We start from the raw sequence: 21,138 nt of genomic DNA, 5'->3' as shown, positions 1-21,138 counted from the left end.
CCACCCAAATTAGGGTGGACATAGTACTGGAATTATAATACTTAGGTCCTGCTGGGGGTTACATGTGCCAGCATTTCTGCAGCAACATGGAGTCATGCAATCAAGTTCACACCAATGGATCAGAATGGAAGACAGGTTACCCTTGGAGCCTTGGGCCATAACACATTGTATGTGCCCTGAACCACACTCTTTTCCTCTCCTCCAACATGAACACAAAGGGTCATTTTCAGGGAAGGATCCCAGGGAACCCAACGTGTACCATAAAAAAGGGGAATAGATGTGGGAGAGCAGAGAAATAAGATGGAAGGAACACAATGCCCTGAAAGACTATATGGAACTCAGCAGCCTGCAGGTCTACCCTTGAATCCTTATGTGAAAAAGAAGCTTCTTGGACCCTAATCTATGTGATGTTGGGCCTGTTCGTTATAATGGCTGAGTCTTTATTCTGAGTGACCCCTCACTGGGAGCAATGACTCAGCTGAAAATTTACAATTACTTTTGATCAGGCTGAAGGGTTTCCCAGGTAGTCCAGTGGTTAAGCCTCTGAGCTCCCAATGTAGGGGGCATGGTTTCCATCCCTGGCCAGGGAACTAATTTCCTGCAATGACCCCACAAGCTGCACATTGTGGCCAAAATAAATAAAGTTTAAAAAAAAAAAAAAAGATCACAACCACCATCTGAGAAGCAACTCAAAGGACAGGAGTTAGAAGAATATTAGAGAAAAAACCTTTAAATTTCTATGGCTTCAAAAGTCTTTATTTCAAGGCCAAATGTGAAAGGGAAAAAAGAATGACTGTTTTTAGTAACATTAAATCTGGTCCTCAGCGATCAATGCAAAGAAATAGAGGAAAACAATACAATGGGAAAGACTAGAGATCTCTTCAAGAAAATTAGAGATACCAAGGGAACATTTCATGCAAAGATGGGCTCAATAAGGGACAGAAATGGTAGGGACCTAACAGAAGCAGAAGATATTAAGAAGAGGTGGCAAGAATACACAGAAGAATTGTACAAAAAAGATCTTCATGACCCAGATAATCACAATGGTATGATCACTCACCTTGAGGTAGACATCCTGGAATGAGAAGTCAAGTGGGCCTTAGAAAGCATCACTATGAACAAAGCTAGTGGAGGTGATGGAATTCCAGTTGCGCGATTTCAAATCCTGAAAGACGATGCTGTGAAAGTGCTGCGTTCAGTATGCCAGAACATTTGGAAAACTCAGCAGTGACCACAGGACTGGAAAAGGTCAGTTTTCATTTCAATCCCAAAGAAAGGCAATGCCAAAGAATGCTCAAACTACTGCACAATTCCACTCATCTCACATGCTAGTAAAGTAATGCTCAAAATTCGCCAAGCCAGGCTTCAGCAATACGTGAACCGTGAACTTCCAGATGTTCAAGCTGGTTTTAGAAAAGGCAGAGGAACCAGAGATCAAATTGCCAACATCCACTGGATCATGGAAAAGGCAAGAGAGTTCCAGAAAAACATCTATTTCTGCTTTATTGACTATGCCAAAGCCTTTGACTGTGTGGATCACAAGAAACTGTGGACAATTCTGAAAGAGATGGGAATACCAGACCACCTGACCTGCCTCTTGAGAAACCTATATGCAGGTCAGGAAGCAACAGTTAGAACTGGACATGGAACAACAGACTGGTTCCAAATAGGAAAAGGAGTACGTCAAGGCTGTATATTGTCACCCTGCTTATTAAACTTCTATGCAGAGTACATCATGAGAAACGCTGGGCTGGAGGAAGCACAAGCTGGAATCAAGATTGCCGGGAGAAATATCAATAACCTCAGATATGCAGATGACACCACCCTTATGGCATAAAGTGAAGAAGAGCCTCTTGATGAAAGTGAAAGAGGAGAGTGAAAAAGTTGGCTTAAAGCTCAACATTCAGGAAACGAAGATCATGGCATCCAGTCCCATCACTTCATGGCAAATAGATGGGAACAGTGGAAACAGTGGCTGACTTTATTTTCTGGGCTCTAAAATCACTGGAGACGGTGATTGCAGCCATGAAATTAAAAGACGCATACTCCTTGGAAGCAAAGTTATGACCAACCTAGACAGCATATTAAAAAGCAGAGACATTACTTTGCCAACAAAGGTCCGTCTAGTCAAGGCTATGGTTTTTCCAGTGGTCGTGTATGTGTGCGAGAGTTGGAGTATAAAGAAAGCTGAGCGCCGAAGAACTGATGCTTTTGAACTGTGGTGTTGGAGAAGACTCTTGAGAGTCCCTTGGACTGCAAGGAGATCCAACCAGTCCTTCCTGGAGGAGATCAGTCCTGGGTGTTCATTGGAAGGACTGATGTTGAAGCTGAAACTCCAGTACTTTGGCCACCTGATGCGAAGAGCTGACTCATTTGATAAGACCCTGATGCTGGAAAAGATTGAGGGCAGGAGGAGAAGGGGACGACAGAGGATGAGATGGCTGGATGGCATCACCGACTCAATGGACATGGGTTTGGGTGGACTCTGGGAGTTGGTGATGGACAGGGAGTCCTGGCCTGCTGCGGTTCATGGGGTTGCAAAGAGTCGGACACGACTGAGCAACTGAACTGAACTGAATCTGGTCCTTGGAGCTAAAGGCTTCATGGTAGAAGATACATGTCTGGATACAATTGAGTCGATATCGGTTTAAGTTCCTACATCATAAATTTAGTGTTGCTGCAGAGAGGGGACCAGAAATGAAACCATGCTTTTTGGAGGCTGAGGATTTAGTGAGGAGAAACAGAAATACTAGAATAACAATAATGGAATGCTGTCTGTAGTACCTGTCATGGCAGATAATAATAAAAGCATTATCAGCTCATATTTATTAAATGTTTAACATGTTCCAGACCCTGTGTTAGGACTTGCCACTTACTTAACCTTCACAACAGCCCAACATGGTAGATATCACATTTCCCACTTTGCAAATGAGAAACACACACATTAGTAAGTTGCCCCAAATCAAAGAGCAGTCCAATCAGAACCTGAGGGGTCCAATACCAGTGGCCACTCCCTCAGCCACCAGAAGGTGTGATGTACAGTGGGAGCACAGGGAAAGCAGGCTCCGGACTAGCAGGCCAGCCCTTTTCCATCCTCTGTGATGCTGACTCAGAATCAGGGCAAGAGAAGGAGCACCAGATCCACCCCACAATGCGGTCCCAAAGCTTTTCTAAAGCTCTGTGTGCTGGCAAAGGGCATCACAGGAAGTGTTCCCAACCTTCGGATCCTTGCCAAACAGATCAGGAACCCAAGATAAGCACAGAACATTGGGCCACCCAAATTGAAGCCTTTGGATTAAGTTACCTTCAGAATGGAAATGGGGTAGTCCCTAATCAGGAGAGTAGATTCCCTGTTCTTTGTTAAAAATCATTTAACTGAATCTAAGTATTAATTTCTCCATGTGGAACGCTTATTCCTTCCTCACTTGGGAGTCCCAAGGTATGCCTCCCATGACCTCTGGGAGCAAGTTCCTATATACTATTATTTTATAATAATAATAATAATAATATTATTATATTTAATTATTACAACAATTATGTTTAATTATTATAATTATTATAGTTAATTATAAATTATATATTAAATTATATTTACTTAATCATATTAATTATATTAAATTAATATGTTGATTATTATATTTATATTAATTATATTATTACATTATGTTAATATTAATTATATTATATTATACTAATATATCAAATTATTGTCGTAATTAAATATTTGTTATTAATTATTGTATTTAATTATAAATTTTATGTTTAATTATTATTATAGTTCATATTAATTAAAATAATTATAATCATTTTATTATTTTATACGGTATTATAATCATTTTGGGCTTCCCTAGTGGCTCAGATAGTAAAGAATCTGCCTACAGTGCAGGAGACCTGGGTTCAATCCCTGGGTTGGGAAGATCCCCTGGAGAAGGGAAAGGCTACCCACTCCAGTGTTCCTGCCTGGAGAATCCCATGGACAGAGAAGCCTGGAGAGCTACAGGCAAAGAGTTGGACATGACTGAGCAATAACACTTTTCTTTCACATGATCATTTTAGGGAAAATTTATATACCTCTCTATACTAAATGTCAAATGTTTTTGGATATTTTCTATTTCTGATAAAAGATATCTGCAATAATGGATCACTGTTCACTCACATCTACCCTCCTCCCCTTAGGAAGGAATAAATTTCCTTTCCTATCAGCTCTGTGCCTGGCCATGTGACTTGATTTGACAGTGAAATGTTTACACTAGTATTTCCCCACAAGATGAAGAAAAAAAAAGTTAAAAATATCTATTTTTTTCATGGTAGAGCTACATAAAATACTACCTTTCAGAATAAAAAAAAAAAGGAACTGATGGTGAAATAATATCTTCAGGCTCATGGTCTATATAATCTCCCTCAGTAATTGTTTGTCCTTCTGTCAATATGTTTTAACTTACTGCTGTCAAGACCATTCTCTCCTCTCTTTACCCCACACCCCCCTTTCTGCCAACATATCCACTAAAATCTATGCAAGATTTCACAAAGCTCCAGAAGAAAATTTTTTTTAAATCCATAGGTCCCCAAAGTTTGAAAACTACACCAAAGATTTTTTTTTAACTGCATCATGATTATTGATAATCCCTATGTTCACTTCCATTCCAAAATAAAATAGCAAACATTAAATGAATTCTACTAGTCAAAAACTTTTACTTCAACACATATTGCAAAATGTAAATAGAGCTTTTAAGTTTAAGCAAAAAGCAAACTAGATCTGAAGAGATCTAGAAGCCAATTAGGGTTTCCTAATCTCTACAGGGTTTTGTAAGTGGAAATGGGATCCTTGAGCTATTTGGATGTTACAAAAAGCATAGTGGAAACTATAATCATAATAAAGCTATACAACATTCCACATCATCTTTGCGGGCCGGGATTATTTTAACTCCTTCAGGTGACGCTGGTTGACACAGGTCAGCATGCTAAGTCCCCTGGCAACTGCTCTTATCCCACCTTCACTCTCTTTCCCCAGACACCCAGATGGCTCGTTCACCCCCTACTCCATTCATGTCCCTTCCCACATGCCTCCCCCTACCTTATCTCAAATAGACCTCTCAGTCTCTCTCTCCAGACTCACTGTTTCTTCACAGCAATATGACTGTTTGAAATTATATACGTGTTTTGTCTGCTTCTCCCGTGAGCACAAACTTTAACTGTGTTACACCCGTATAGCTGCTACTCATAAATATGTATCAAATATAAAAATTGAGAGTTTTAGCTCCTGCTGCATGAAAATGCAAAAAAACAAAGCTTTTAATTACTTACCAAGTCAGGTTGTTTGTTAGACAAAAATCTTTCAAGACTTTGAATTCTCAGGGGAGGGAGAAGGAAAATAACTAAAGAGACCCTCAGTAATAAAAGAGTTGCAAACTATTTTTAAATTCAATTATTGATAAGTCTCAGAAGCCTGGACCAGCTACTTAACTGTATCAGATCCCAGCATACGCTTCAAAGGGGAAACCCAGTGGAAATATATGCTACAGGACTGAAAAAGATTTCAGTCATTGTCAGATACCATTTAGGAATCAAGTATTTTAAATGTCTTCTGCAATCAGTAAACAACTCAACTATTGCCACTCAAGCCTCTAAAACAAGGCCTATCCTGGGACTTTCCTGAGAAGCTTCCAGGATTTGCATATGTGAAATTTCAAGAACTATTATTAAAGAGAGGCACAGCCACTTAACAAGAACATGGCATTCTGTTAGTCCTACAGTCATGTTCTTGGATTTCTTCATAAAAGCCCTACAAATCCCCTTTCAAATCCTTCACAATAAACCATCACAAAAAATACATTCAAAGCCATCTCGTTTTTCTATTGCTTACTTAGTAAAACATGAAAAAATTATGTTTTCTGTTTACATACTTTAAATCTCTCTAGACTCCCAAATTGTCTTTTCTCCCAAACAAAAAATTGTATTTATCAAACATGGAAGTCATTTTTCTAATCACATGATCTAACGTCTCAAAAACTTAGATCCAGACAAACAATACTAAATTAAGGCTGGTATATTTTGAAACAGCAAGAATTTGTATGTGGAATGTTTTAACAGCGCATGAATTCTGACGACCATTCAGTATGACTTACTCAAACACAAACCAAAACTCTACCAGGGAAATCAAATCTCATCAAATATATCAAAGTAAAAATGCTTAACGGAGAACAGAAACGTGTAACGGTACTTGAATTCATCTTCTTCCATTGTATTATGAAAATAAAGAGGACATTAGAATCTGAGGACTTGTGGCATTGAAAGCACCATCATGTATATAAGAAAATGGTACAATCCTATCAGTATTAACATTTACGGAGGGCTTCCTGATTGCCAGGCCGCTCAAATGCATGTTTTTATTTAATCCTCATAACAGCACTCCGAGATAAATACTAATTTTCCTCATCTCACAGAAGCTGAGGTCTAGATAAACTGAATAATTTGGCTAAGGTCACGGAGGCAGTGGGACTGGAGGCAGCATCCTGACTACCCTACAGTAACGCCTCCACACAGCTCCCCCTAGAGACAATGAAGGGAACGCACTGGTGAGCTTTCTTTTCAGAATTCTGCAGAGTTCCAACAGCTACCATATATGTGTGGTACCTTACTGGTTCTTGGCTGCTAAGTTGCTTCAATCATGTCTGATTGTTTGCGACTTCAGGGACTGCGGGCTTCCAGGTTCCTCTGTCCATGGGGATTCTCCAGGCAAGAAATACTGGAGTGGGTTGCCATGCCCTCCTCTAGGGGATCTTCCTGACCCAGGGATCGAACCCTTGTCTCTTATGTTTCCTGCATTGGTAGGTGGGTTCTTTACCACTAGTGCCACCTCATTACACTTTGAGATACATACTAATACTCCATTTTAAAGAAAATAAGGTAGAGAGAGATTATATACACTAATACACTTTCAGGGCTAAAGATCATTTTTTTTTTAGAATTTGGTATAAAAGAAAAATTTTAAATCACATTTAAAAAATAGTGAACCATTTCACACTTCCTTGCTGGAAAGAATGGTCTTCAAAGTTTACTCTGCATCACAGCATTCAAATGTACTCCATTACAAACACAGGGCCCATCATTACCATCTCCGTGCAATGCTGTAGTTTTCTTGCACAATGTTTTAAAACTCATCTATATTAGTTACAAACATTCAAAGGTAAATTTCACATAAAAATCTTAATTCCTAATTTCCAAAAGCAGGAGTAATAATAATAATAGAACCTGTTGACAAAGGGCCTGCACTCCAATATGGTAGCACTTGGCTGCAGGTCAGTAGCAGCTGCCCCTTTAAGTGAAGCAAGATCATGGCATCCGGTCCCACCACTCCATGGCAAATAGATGGGGAAACAGTGGAAACAGTGGCTGACTTTACTTTGAGGGGCTCCAAAATCACTGCAGATGGTGACTGCAGCCATGAAATTAAAAGACACTTACTCCTTGGAAGGAAAGTTATGACCAACCTAGACAGCATATTAAAAAGCAGAAACATTACTTTGCCAACAAAGGTCCGTCTAGTCAAGGCTATAGTTTTTCCATTAGTCATGTATGGATTTGAGAGTTGGACTATAAAGAAAGCTGAGTGCCCAAGAATTGATGCTTTTGAACTGTGGTGTTGGAGAAGACTCTTAAGAGTCCCTTGGACTGCAAGGAGGTCCAACCAGTCCATCCTGGAGGAGATTAGTCCTGGGTGTTCATTGGAAGGACTGATGTTGAAGCTGAAACTCCAATACTTTGGCCACCTGATGCAAAGAGCCGACTCATCTGAAAAGACCCTAATGCTGGGTAAGATTGAGGGCAGGAGGAGAAGGGGACAACAGAGGATGAGATGGCTGGATGGCATCACCGACTCAATGGACATGAGTTTGGGTAAACTCCGAGAGTTGGTGATGGACAGGGAGGCCTGGCGTGCTGCAGTTCATGGGGTCGCAAAGAGTTGGACACAACTGAGTGACTGAAATGAACTGAACTGAAGGGCTCTTCAGTCTGCCAGAGTTGCCCCTACTCCAAGTAACACTGAACTTGGTCAGTTTACTCATATGTATATTGCATCCTGAGGGCATCTGAGTTTGAGACTCTTAGGCTCTCTAGTTTGAACACGTCTGCTCTAACTACATACCTGAGTTGGTATCACATCTTCATATTGGCCTATATTAAATGCCTGCCTCCAGTATAACTAAAAAGTATATCTATTAAAATAATTACATCTATTTGAATGAACCCCCCCCCAAATTTACAGTTCTTTAAAAGTCTGATTCCTTTCTCATACTCCCTAAACCTCACAATGTTCATTATTTCAAAAGCCAACAGGTTCCCAACCTTGGCAACATATGAGAATCAACTTTATGAAGTTCACACCCAGACCACCTCTGGTCAAGCACACCAGAAGGTCTGGGGGTGGAGCCCAGGCATTCTTATTTTTTCCAGGTTCATGCAAGTGATTCTGCTCCTGTTGAGCACTACTTACTTAAACACTACTGCTATACAGGTATGACTTATAAATCAATAAGACTGATTTCCACAGGTGAGAATCACTTTCATCATTTACATAACAACATGACATAAATATTTACGATGCTATCATCTTGTCTGGAGTGCTGCAGTCCACGGGGTCGCAGAGAGTCGGACACGACTGAGTGACTGAACTGAATAGTTTTTCCAGGTTTTGACAAAATATCATTTCTTTATTCTAACATCCAAAGTGAAAGGCACATATGACTTAACATCTCTTGACCAAAATTTTTGGTCTGATATTTGCATACTTTTCCAGCAGACCTTCTGGTGTGAGTCCCTGAAAGTGCTAAAGTGAAGCCAACATATAAATGGGAGTTTCCAGCCCTGCTGCTGCTAAGTCACTTCAGTCGTGTCCGACTCTGTGCGACCCCATAGACAGCAGCCCACCAGGCTCCCGTCCCTGGGATTCTCCAGGCAAGAACACTGGAGTGGGTTGCCATTTCCTTCTCTGGTTTCCAGCCCTAGCAGAACACTGAAACATATTAACGTAAATCACACACTGTCAACCACTGTGCTGAGTTGGTGCCAAACTCCAGACATCTAGGGTCAAAAATATTCTATCAAAAGATCTATTTGATAAAGATCTAAAATCTAAACTAGCTATAGATTATATGGGGCCATGAAACACCTGTGTGACACCTGCTGGGAGTCCTGAAGTCTCAGCCCATAGACACACCAGCCTGTCAGATACCCCAGTAAGAGATGAGCTCAAAACAGTCAGAGGCCTAGAAAAGTTCATCTGCAACTTCAGAGGTGATGGTTTTACATAATATATATTTTTGTTTGATACCAGAGGGAACATGGGCATAATTTATGCTTATTATCATGATATTCAATTTGCTTAACAGTAAGCTGTACAAATACATCTCTACAGATTCCCCTGATTTCGCCATTTCTTATATAATTATGGCATGTATTGAGAATCAGGCAGTTAAATTAGCATTCGAGAAACTTTCACTGAATGAGTTTGGCAAGAAAAGAGGGTCTTTCATTTTTAAGCTCAGATACACTCCTGCACCAGCCATCTGAGGTCTGGTGACACAGTAACGTGACCTACAGCGTGCCCTCTCTGTAAATGCCACCAGCGAAATGTCCAGCAGGGAGGGCTGGAAACACGCGCCAAGAGGCCAGGGTTCCGGCTCTTAATTCACAATGTTCATACAGCTAGGTCTGGTTAGGTATCATTGGTCCAAACAAACTTTTAAAATAATTCACATGAACATAATGACAGTATTTTAATTTTGAAAATCTAAAGTAAAATAGATGTTTATAAGTGTTAATAGTGTTAACTATTTTTGAAAAGAGTGTTTGAAAAGAGTCTTCTACTCCCAGATTAAAAGTATCAGTAAAGGAGAGAAAACTGGTTAGTATCTTTAGACAATTCAGTAATTATAATCATTTTAGAACTGCCAAGTTATTGTTTTCATTATTGTTACTGGGATGCTCATGGATCCTCCTAACATTTTCTTAGAAGCCTCAAAACATTTCTTTTTCTACCAAAAGTAATATCTCCCCAGCCAGCCAAGCATTTCCCTTTGGAAATGCAGCCATTCTGAACGTTAAGACACTTAGGTACACAAAAGCCTTCTATTAAAATGCAAATATTTTATAAAAAGTCAGCTTATAAAGAGCAAGTACTAAGGGATATGCAGACAGCAGAGAGCAAAGCTTGCCCCCCGCTCCCGAGCATTTTACTGCTGTGTATACTGCGTGCTGGGTTATTTGCCCCTCCCTCCCCTGAGCATTTTACTGCTGTGTATACTGCGTGCTGGGTTATTTGGTCTCTGTCTTGGTCTGTGTCTTGCATCAAATGGGACTAATACTTAACTTCCAGACAATGCACATAAAGCAGCTAACCAGTGCCTCACTCATGTGGTGCTTAATTCTAGTAGATACTGTTACTACTTTATGTAAATAAGATTGTCAGAACTGTCCAAGTGGATTCAGGATTCAAAATCCAGTTCTGTCCAGCTTCAGGAAGTCCCAGCTTCCCCGCCCCCCACCCAGCAACCCCTCCTACCCCACTCCCACCTCCTTTATACTAAACCTCTCAGGCAAGACATGGGAAGGATGCAAGATATACTTTTGTCCTAGCATTGTTTTAGCCCTAGAATATTCTAGGCAACCAAATATTGTAGGTAAAGCAAACAATGATACAATTAAACTTCACAATATCCTCAACCTGGAAAAAGACTAACCAAGTTCAATATCCAAGTGTAAAAATAAAGAAATGGATTTTCTCTTCCAATTTCCTTACTGTAAATTATCCTAGACTAATTGCATAACTGGTGTTTGTGTGTATCATAAACATATACACATGAACAAATAAATATGTAAGTCCTCACAAATGCACCCCTCCAGAGATGACAGTCTTCAGAAATGTTTTTCACCGCCAAAGTTAGCTTTGAAACTTATTATTTCTATAGTGCGTGAGGCAAAGTACATGGGTGGTTATCATCAAGTATGGTGCACATAATTCTATACGCTCACTGTAGCGACATGAGCCCACACTACAGCACAAAGAAGAAAGGACCAATCATAAAGATGCTATTGTTTATTTTTTAATCTTATCAAAATAAGCATTCTAGTCATATTTCACTATGAAGTTAAGGTAATCAACTAATATGGTAGTATATTTAATTTCCAATTAGAAGGCAGCACTTCTAGGAATAAATGTCAAATTCACAGCTTGCTACGATGGTGAATTAGATATTCTATTAAAATTGTTTAGAACAGTAATGATTCTCTATCTGGTACCAAGAACCGTATCCAAGTTTTATGCAGATTTACACTCTGTTTATGAAAAAAATGCAACATCACAAATACAAAATGCTTAGCAAAGTGATTATTTAGATTACAAAGTTAAAACCCCAAATTTTAAACCTGACCTTACCAAAACATCACAAAACCAAGATCCAGAAAAAGAATCCACTATGTGAATCTGAAACACTGCAACACTGCTGTAAATACTTCTTTTGGGCTGCACACTCTGATTACTTCTCATATGACAATGATTCATATTAACAGCATTTCTATAAAACACAAACCACAAACATGGGTGATCAAAATGTATTTTTAATTATTGATAATTCAGAAAAGTTACTTTCAGCCTCATAGGTCCTTTTTAATGCCATATAAATTTTTAGGATTGTTGTCAAATTTGTAAACACCTATTTCTTTCACATGTGAGCCATAAGAATTCAGGGCATTCCACATCTTCTAGTGAATTGTCTAAGTTTAAATATTTTTTGTTTTGATAACACTCAGTAATGTTTGTTGTCACTGATGTGTGTGTGTGTGTGTGTGTATGAGTATGTGTGTTCAATTGAAGAAGAAACACAAAATTCTCATTAAAAAACATGGTGCAGTTATGAACGTGTATTTGCATTATTGGGTATATTCTTAACAGAAAGAACTTCCATATCAAATATACTTAAATAAGAACCGAATCTTTTACTTACAGTTTTATACATCTAATAAAGGAGAAGAATTTTCCAGACTCGATTCTGGCTCCAAACCATATTCAAACCATGCTTCCACCAGCAGATGTCATGGTATAGACTCATGCTGCAATACTAACTCATCCCTACCATGTGGACAGACCCCAGGTGAGCTGGAACACTGGATGGCATTCCTGGGTAGTGAGTCTTACCCTAGGAGGCCTAGGAATAACTTAACTACAGAAAACTGTGAGCTGAATAAATACATTCCACTCAACCCAAACTAAAAGTGTCTGCAATTCAAATCTTCCTTAGCTGTATCTCAGAAACACTCTTAACTCCAATGTCACCAAAGCCAAGAAGAAACGTCATAGAAGGGAAGTCAGAGTGGAAAAGGGTAAGTTACCTGCAATTAAAATTTTATGCCTTACAAAAGTTACAAATTATGATGTTATCCATGAATGCATGCCTGTGTACACTGGTATAGGGTCCCCCCAGGCCCTTGGAAAGGTCTAGGTGGGCCCAAGCAATATATGCAGAAATGGTAAAACATGTATTGTACAAGTGAGGGGCCCTGGTGCTTGCAATTCATGAGCTTCACACTGAATCAGTCTCTGTGGTCCCCATTATCGTTCATCATTTATCTCAGTCTATACATGTCTGACTTCTCCAAATAAATTTCAATTCATTGGAAACAGGAAGTACAGTCTTAAGTACTATAGACAGAAAATACTCAAAAATGTATGTGGTAATCCTCACTATCCACAGTGATCTAGAGAATGAATATATTATATACACACATATAAATACACATATGTATAATGTACACATATGTGTGGTGTATATACACATACATGTAAAAACACATGTATCATTTATATATGCATTTGTATAATATTTTACATATACAGCATTTATCTATACATTATGTATATATGTTAATTATATATATGCATAATATCAAAGAAAGAGTGAGTCTTTTCAAGTTAACAACATGGTATCCAGATCATCTAGCTCAGAAGAAAGTCACCATTAGAGCCTGGCAAACAAAGAACAGGGCTTCCTTGAGGAGGCCAATGGGTGAGCCAGGCCATCAAGAGACTTTCAATGCTCTCTGGTCCTGGACAGAGAGTCTGTAGTCTGACCCAAAAGAAGCACTTTGACTCCTGCCAAAGTGGAAAGAAAGTTACTGGGAAGACTTCATTCTTAAAGAGAATATCCATTAATCTGTTCCATGCTTGCATCTGGACTTTAGAAAAAAAAAAAAAAAACAGGTGAAAACTACTGCAAGATTATAGTGCTTAGTGCAGGGGGAAAACATAATTTTCTTTCAACTGATTTAGCATACTAAAGGAAAGTCTTTTTAAAAACAAACTAACTCTGACATTTGCAGTTTGATTTTCAAATTCTAAATAAAACAATGTTTGCTATTCCACACTTTAGCCAGATCAATATGGCCAACAGAACAAATCTATTACCCTGTCGTGAAATGAAATGTATTATATGCAATCCAGCAAGTGGATTCTTCAGTAGTACCCAGGCCATGTCTGCACTCCTAAGATCTGAGGGCAAGGGTAAGGATGTGCTGGGAAGAGAAATTTAAGGACATGTAGCCTCAGAGACAGAGAAGGCAATGGCACCTCACTCCAGTACTCTTGCCTGGAAAATCCCATAGACGCAGGAGCCTGGTAGGCTGCACTCCATGGGGTCCCTCAGAGTCGGACACGACTGAGCGACTTCACTTTCACTCTTCACTTTCATGCATTGGAGAAGGAAATGGCAACCCCTTCCAGTGTTCTTGCCTGGAGAATCCCAGGGACGGGGGAGCCTGGTGGGCTGCCGTCTCTGGGGTCGAAGAGTCAGACACGACTGAAGTGACTTAGCAGCAGCAGCCTGCCAGGCTCCTCTGTCCATGGAATTCTCTAGGCAAAAATACTGCAGTGGGTTGCCATTCCCTTCCTCAGGGGATCTTTCCAACCCAGGGATAGAACCCGGGTCTCCTGATTCTGAGCCACCAGAGAAGCCCAGGGTATGGTTCTTGTCTTTAAGACAAAAACTGGAAGAAAGGGAGGATTTTTAAGGGTTTCAACAGCATTATGTCCTGTCTCTGGGACCTGAATCTAAATCTCAAGGCTTTTGGCTTCCAGACCGTCCTAAGAAAGCCCCTCTCAAGTGTCACCAGCCTTCTCAGTCTGGAGGCTTCTTCCCTGTCATCAACGAAAGAATAGGTTTTTCTGAAAACAGCTGTCAGTTTGCTCTTCTAGAACTGTCAGGGTGGCAGATGTCACCAAAATATATGCACTGTAAAGGAAACTAGTTTCCAAAGAATATGGGAGCTTCTATAGAGTTAGTAGGTGGTAGGCAGAGTTTTCCTCTCTGTACATTTCAGTCACGTATCAGAAAATGGACACTAAAAGAAACAATCAGAAGCTTGTGAAACTTATGAGTCAGTATGTTCCCTAGCAATGTTTTTATAAAGGGTGATTTGACTGTTTTCAGGAGACATGTGGGCAAATGGAAAAGCCACTGAAGACAGTGCTTTGGAGAATGCCATGAAGCATTACAGTGAGGGGTCCCCCAATGTGTGGTCTGTGCACACACAAGCACGTAAAAATTCCCCCAACTATCTACCTGGGATCTTCTGGTGAACCATAGGAGGGTATAACAGGGCATCTTGCCACCAAGCTACAGGGTGCAGGCAAAGAACAGGGCAGGCAGTGACAAGCCTTTCATTCATTCATTTATTCATTCAGTCATTCCTTCTCCCCACAGGAAAGGCCCTCGTGGGAATGTGCCCACAGGCCCAGGCACAGTGCCTCTTTCTAGTCTTGCATTTTTTTCAAATAAGTGCAGGCCACAAGGAAAGGCCACGTTAGAAGCCGCTGGCCTTGACACCACTTCCCAGTCCACAGCGGCAACTTTTGCCAGCATCTAAAGTACCTCTGGCCACACAGAAGCACAAATGGCCAGAGGCCGAAACCCCAATGCTGGACTGTGGAAGGATGTCCCATTTCCCATTCTCAATCTGTCCTAGGATGAGTCTAGTGATTTTACATAGTTGTAGGTAGACACAACCCACGTCCTACTAAACTCTAATGCACACCTTCATAGATTTCCAACATACTTATTTGGCAAACACACAAAATGGCAAGAAACTGGATGACGTATATAATCGAATACTACTTAAGAAAATGAGTACTTTACACAAATTAGCTCATGTAATCCTCATCAGCTACTCCCTGGGGTAGATGCTTTTACTACCTTCATTAGACAGCAGAGGAAACTGAAGCTCAGTGTGGTAGTCATTTGTTCACAGTCAAATGGCTGGTAAGTGGCAGAGGACCATATTCAAAACCAAGCAAGCTGGGTTCACTATGGGGCCCTCATATAATCTTCATCTCAAGGATTCAGAGTTACTTTGTAAAGGAGGAAACAAGCTACTTTGGTCTGGAGGGGCAGTAGGGCCAGTATGCTCTAGTTCTTCACCTGTATGGCAGCTTGGCACAAGGCCAGCTCTGCATACCTGTCTGATATTCAGATTTCTGCTCATATTTACCAGTCATGGAAATTTAGGCAAATTAAGTAATTTTTCTATGTCTCAGTTTGTTCACCTATAAAACAGGGATAAGGGCTTGCTGCTTATCATACACTGATCTATTTAATATACAACAGTGCTGCTTTAAGAGAATGCAAATTTTTACCAAACTGTCCTAGGAGTCAAATTCTACATTGTTGATAATAACTACCTTATTTTTCTTTCCAGAGATTTTGATATTTATTAATTAGATGGTCTATGAATCTATCCTATGAAATGAAGCAGCATGCATTTATTACCCAGGTTTGGAGATGAGGAAACTAACAAGTAGAAACTCACAACAAGAAACCTGCTGACATTCAGGGTCCAGATCCACCAAGTCATAGCTACGGCAAGCCACTATAGTCAATGATAACCCATCTCCTTATGGAGCCCCAACAGGAAAATCCCAATCAACAATGGCAAAGCTGAAGTCCCTAACATCTGGAGAAGGTTCTAAATAACCTGCTAGTTTAGTACTATCACAAGAGTAACTGAATCCAGGAAAATCCGTGTTTCACTTTAAGGTATGCAGGCTACCTGGGGGCATTTGCACTGTCTGTTTCCTCTGCCTGGACATCCATGGTCCTTGGTTGGCCTCATAGCTAACTCCTTCACTTCTGTGAAGATTTTGAATCACCTATCAGCTTCACAGTAAGGCCTATCCTGACCAACCAATTAAAATTCCACATTTCATCTCCCAACCCACTTTAGCCTGCTGTAACAGGACTCTTTCCATACCACTAACCAGGATACTACATAATTTACATTTTATGCTGACTATTTATTGTCTATCTCCCACCACTAGGACACAAATTCCCCAAAGGTTGGGAAATTTGTTCACCAAAATATACCAAGCGCCTAGAACTATACCTATTGCAAATCAGGTGCTTGATATATATTAATACATAAATAAAAAATGCAGAGGTACTTTTACAAATGTACCAAATAATCACATCTAGTAAGAATGATTTCTTTCTGAGACCAAAAGCCAAAAGACTCCACAGCACTGGGGCACTGGGATGCACAGACCAAGCGAAGTCCCATGAGTCTGTGACAAGACCTTCAATGCCATATTTAGTGCTCTTGGTGTTTCTATGATTTCTAGTTATCAACTCATCTTCACCTACCTAGGATGTGCGTGTCAAGAGTGTTTTTACAAACTCAAGTATCTACTTACAGTAAGAAGCAAACAAATCTTGATCAGCTTTTTTCATCTCCAGGAAACAGAGACAAGGTATGAATGAATTAATAGCGAAGCTGACATAGAAACACTTCACAGTTGCAGGGCAGTGAAATTTCTAGGCAATTTAAGTTGGGAGAAGGGTTTTAGTTGGCGTATTCAGCTTGTACATGGAGACAGGTGCTCCAGGACTAGACCAGCAATGAAACACAAGGAAGACAACAGGACCTCAGGTGAGGAATTCCTCTAGGAGGAAGGAGGAAAAACCGAGGAAGGGGAAATTACACTTTCTTCAGCCCTACAGCCCCAAATCCTTGCTAACAAGGTTAACTGGTTAACAAAAAGAGTTGAGTGTTTATCTGTAACAGCTACTTTCAACTTAATGTACTTAATCTGAACTAAACAATACAGTTATTATGAAAACTATGGGCCTTGTACACTAAAGGCCTTGAAAAATCTCTCATGCAAGAAATATGCCATATTCCCATCCATAAACCTTCATCTCATTACTGCTTAAGGATTCTGACTAGTGGTTAAACGGCAGTAACTCAGAAAGGTCCTCAAGATGGACCTGTCATTAGGCACACCTCTAATGCTCCTGTGATTTCTAAATAACATGCATCTTAAAAAAATTACAGGTAATACTATATCTTTTGATAATCTTTTCATGCATCTTTTTACTGCAGCCACTTGATGACAAGAATATAGAACTGGTAAATCAGTCATTAAAAATAACAATCTCTCTCCAAAAATATATAGACAACCACAAACAATAAATTCCACTTAAAAATACCTGTAGTATAGAACTTTCACCAAATGCTTTGTCTGATGTATTTTCACTCATGTCTCTTCATTGAAAGTGTATTTATATGATACTGCCTACTAAAACCAGATTGTTTTTATTCTTCTTGAAATCAGTTCCTACTTCTTTTTGCATACGGGGCTGTCTTTCAAAGTGAGGGGCTTCTCCTCACTTTAAGGTACAGAATAGTTTCAGCTGGTTTCTTCACCCAAGGAATTTTAAGTGTTTGTTTAACATTTACTTTCCATAAAGTTTTCTGGTTTCAAACTAATTTCAAAGTATAGTAATTGTTAGCAGTGCCCCAAAATTCACTTAAGCTATTGTTGTACATTTAACTGTTCAATATTTTCACAAAGAAAAATACTAGCCCTTTGGAAGTGACCATTACTTAAAATTTAAATTTATAAAATTTATAGAATCTGTAAACCCTCTTTAAAATGTTTGCACAGCACTAAAGACAATCTCTGCAAACTTAACTGGTGATTCACCAAGAGTTAGTTTCAAAATTATCTGATTACAAACTTAAACCCTCAAATAGTTAACTGTCTTTAACACACTTTAATAAATATAATTTATATTTCCTTTTAACTAGCTAGTCCAAGCAGGGAGGCAATGTGGAGAAATTATTACTTATAGTTTATTCTAAAATAAAATTGCTAGTGAGTGAATGGGATATGCAATGACATCCCTCCCAAGGTTAGGAAATGTTATTTATATATTTACATTATATATATATATATATATATATATATAACTTTCTACTTATCATTGAATGTAAGAGAAGAGACTTGAACTAATAAAACTTCTACTGTAGCTTTGTATTATGGGACTTTAAATATTATTTTAAACTACTCATCATGAAAAATCTGATTTATTCCTTAAGCACCTTGAGTTATGCCTATTCAATCATGATGATGAATCAGCAAATATGCTACTCCATTAAACTCCTGCTTTTAAGACCACCAAAACTTGCCTAGCTTTTCTGTCACACCTTTATCAGAGGAGATAGCGAAAGCTATTACACGGATGTTTTAGAACTTTGTAAGTTTCAAAACCTGGACAATTACTCATCCAGATTATCTTTTGAAAGACGTTCTACAGACGTTTTCTATGAGTATTTCCCATCCTGGACGTCCCATCATATACCCATTCTCAAGCAGCATTCAATGCTGTTAAGCACGCACTGTGTGCACAGAAAGCATACTCAGAGAAGGAGCATAAGGCTCGGCCTCATTTTATTCGTGTATAAATAGACAGCAGTAGTGATTTATTCTCTCAACTTTGTAGAAACGTGAGCAGCATCGACATGGGTGAATCCACAGCATTCACTGGGAAATGATTTTCTGGGGGCAATTCACAGGTTCTCTGGATTAGACAGCCCCGTTAGGGCACCACGCGGTCCACATAGAACAACTCGTGGGCGCCGGCCACACCTTCCGCAGGTGGATGGATCGGCCGAGCCACACGAACCCGACTCATCTCTCCTCGGAGGGGCTCCGGATAGGAGCGTGTAAATGTGTGCAAGCTCTTGTGCGAATTAAGGACTTGTTGAAAGGCCTCGGGGTCTTGGGAAGGAAGAGAAAGTCGCAGCCCCGCAGGGCGCCCCCTCCCCCGCAGCCACGAAGTCCCCCGCGCCCCGGGCGCTGCGCAGGCCGCCGCTACGGATCCTCTGCGCAGCCGACGCACCTCGGGCCTAGCACCATTTGAAAGGCAAATCTCAGAGCCGGGGCGCATTTAAATGCCCGACCCCCGGTCCCCGGGGGATGGCTCTCCTGCAGACGCAGCCGCAGGGGCCTCCGGGGCGGCGCGGCCCTGGGCACTGGGCGCGGCCCGCGGGCGCACCCGGGACCTCTGCCCGCAGCGCCCGGGCATCCGCGCCAGGCCCGGGCAGAAGCGGGCGCCCCCAGGCCAGAGAGCCCTGCCGCCGCCGTGGAGAGGGAGAGCGCCGGTCCTCCGCCAGCGGCCTCGGCTCCGGGCCCCCTCCCGGCGCACCACACCTAGCAACCGGCGCTGACAGGACGCAGTGGCGGCGGCGGCGGGAGGAGGAAGCGGAATGGCTGCCGCGGTGGAGCCACCCCCGCCCCCCCGCTCCCACCTCCCAGCGGCTGCAGCCGCCGCCGAGCCCTGACAGCTCGAGCCCGGGCGGAAGCGGCGGGCGGCGTGCAGCTCCCGCCCCCCGCCGCCCCTGGCCGCTCCGACCACCAGGGCCAACTAACTCCGCGCCCCTGCCCAGCGCCGGCCGGCCGGCCGCCTAGCCTGCCCCACCGCGCCCTCCGCCCGGCGCCCCCTCCCCCGGCGCCCGGCCCCGCCGCCGCATCTCCCCGCCGCCGAGTCCCTCCTCCCGCCGCCCCCGCCGCAGCGCAGCCCCACTCCCAACCACTTCGCCGCCGGCGCGCACGCCCCGCGGAATCCCCCCAGCCCGCCCGCCGCACCTCGGGGCGCCCGCCCCCTCCCCCACCCTGCTCCCCGCCCCCCCCCACACCCCACCGGCACCTCGCGCCTCCGCATCCCGCCACCCCCATGCCCTGGGCTCGAACACACCCTCCCCGCCCCGCCGCCGCCTTCCTCGCTCCTAACCAGCCCTGGCCATTCTGGGGTTCTCGCCCGGGCAGGAGTTTCCGCACGCCGGGCACCCCCGCCCACCCCGGGCCATTTACCGATGTGGTTGTCCTCGATGTGCTCGATGAGGTCGGCCAGGGTGGGGAAGTGGAGTCCGCAGCCCCCGAACCGGCAGGTATTGGAGAAGAAGGAGGCGGCGGCGATGCCTGTCATGGTGCTACATCGAGAGCCCCCCTGGTGTCGGCTCAGCGAGCGCCGGGCAGGCGGGCGGAGGGAGGGAGGGAGGCAGGGTGGGGTGAAGAGAGGAGGGGCTGGGGGAGGGGGAGAGAGGCGGGGTGAGGGGAGCGGAGAGGACGGGACAGAGGGAGAGGGGGCGAGAGCGATGGAAGGATTGCGAGAAGAGACCGGGAGCCAGAGGGGAGGCGGCGGCGGCGTTGGGAGCGGCGGGGGGAGGGTGGGGGTGGGGGTGAAGCCGCCGCAGCTGGGAGGAGGGACCAGGGCGCGCGGCAACAGCTGTGCGGCCCCAACCTCCGCCCCTGGACTGAGGCCTCACCTGGGAGCGCCTGCCACCAACTTTATCTCACTCGGCCTGCCCTTCACAGTTGGTAATACATGCAATCAGTTTGGAGCCTCCTTGGTTATGTATATTACATTCTTGGTATATATACATCCATTAATTACACTTACATCCCTTCAATGAGAACTTAGGGAGTTACCCAGGCCCCTGTCGGGGACATTTGTTTGCACCTGGCCACCTGCTAGGTTTGATACTGACATTCACAAAGGATCCCGGAAAGGTAATTGTGTGCACCTTACTCTTTAAACCTTAAAAAAAAAAAAAAAAAAAGCCCATTTTTCTCTGGAGGATTGTACTAATTGATTTTAATGAAGTTTCCCTCTAGGCCAGAGGAAAATCTTAGCTTTATTTAAATTTCAAAATAGAGTGCTTGATTGTCAAGTGCATTTGCCTGTGTTTTACAAGTGTACCACGTTTGTAATATTCCCTGCTCCTTTTGGGAAAACAAAAACTAAAACAATT

General features: G+C 42.3%; 1 protein-coding gene across 1 annotated transcript in view; it reads right to left on the bottom strand.

Moving 5' to 3' along the window:
- JAZF1 (JAZF zinc finger 1) overlaps nucleotides 1-20,508 on the bottom strand; it is a 330,616-nt gene extending 310,108 nt beyond the window's left edge. The window contains exon 1 of the mRNA XM_019958841.2: nucleotides 20,198-20,508. Within this exon, the coding sequence (XP_019814400.1) occupies nucleotides 20,198-20,312 (115 nt within the window). The 5' untranslated portion in view covers nucleotides 20,313-20,508. The remainder of the gene's footprint in view (nucleotides 1-20,197) is intronic.
- Between the last annotated feature and the right edge of the window lie 630 nt (nucleotides 20,509-21,138).

This window comes from Bos indicus, chromosome 4, assembly GCF_029378745.1.
Source record: "Bos indicus isolate NIAB-ARS_2022 breed Sahiwal x Tharparkar chromosome 4, NIAB-ARS_B.indTharparkar_mat_pri_1.0, whole genome shotgun sequence".
Classification (NCBI taxonomy): domain Eukaryota; kingdom Metazoa; phylum Chordata; class Mammalia; order Artiodactyla; family Bovidae; genus Bos; species Bos indicus.
Note: the sequence above shows the minus strand (reverse complement) of the source record. Positions and strands in the feature narration are given on the sequence as shown.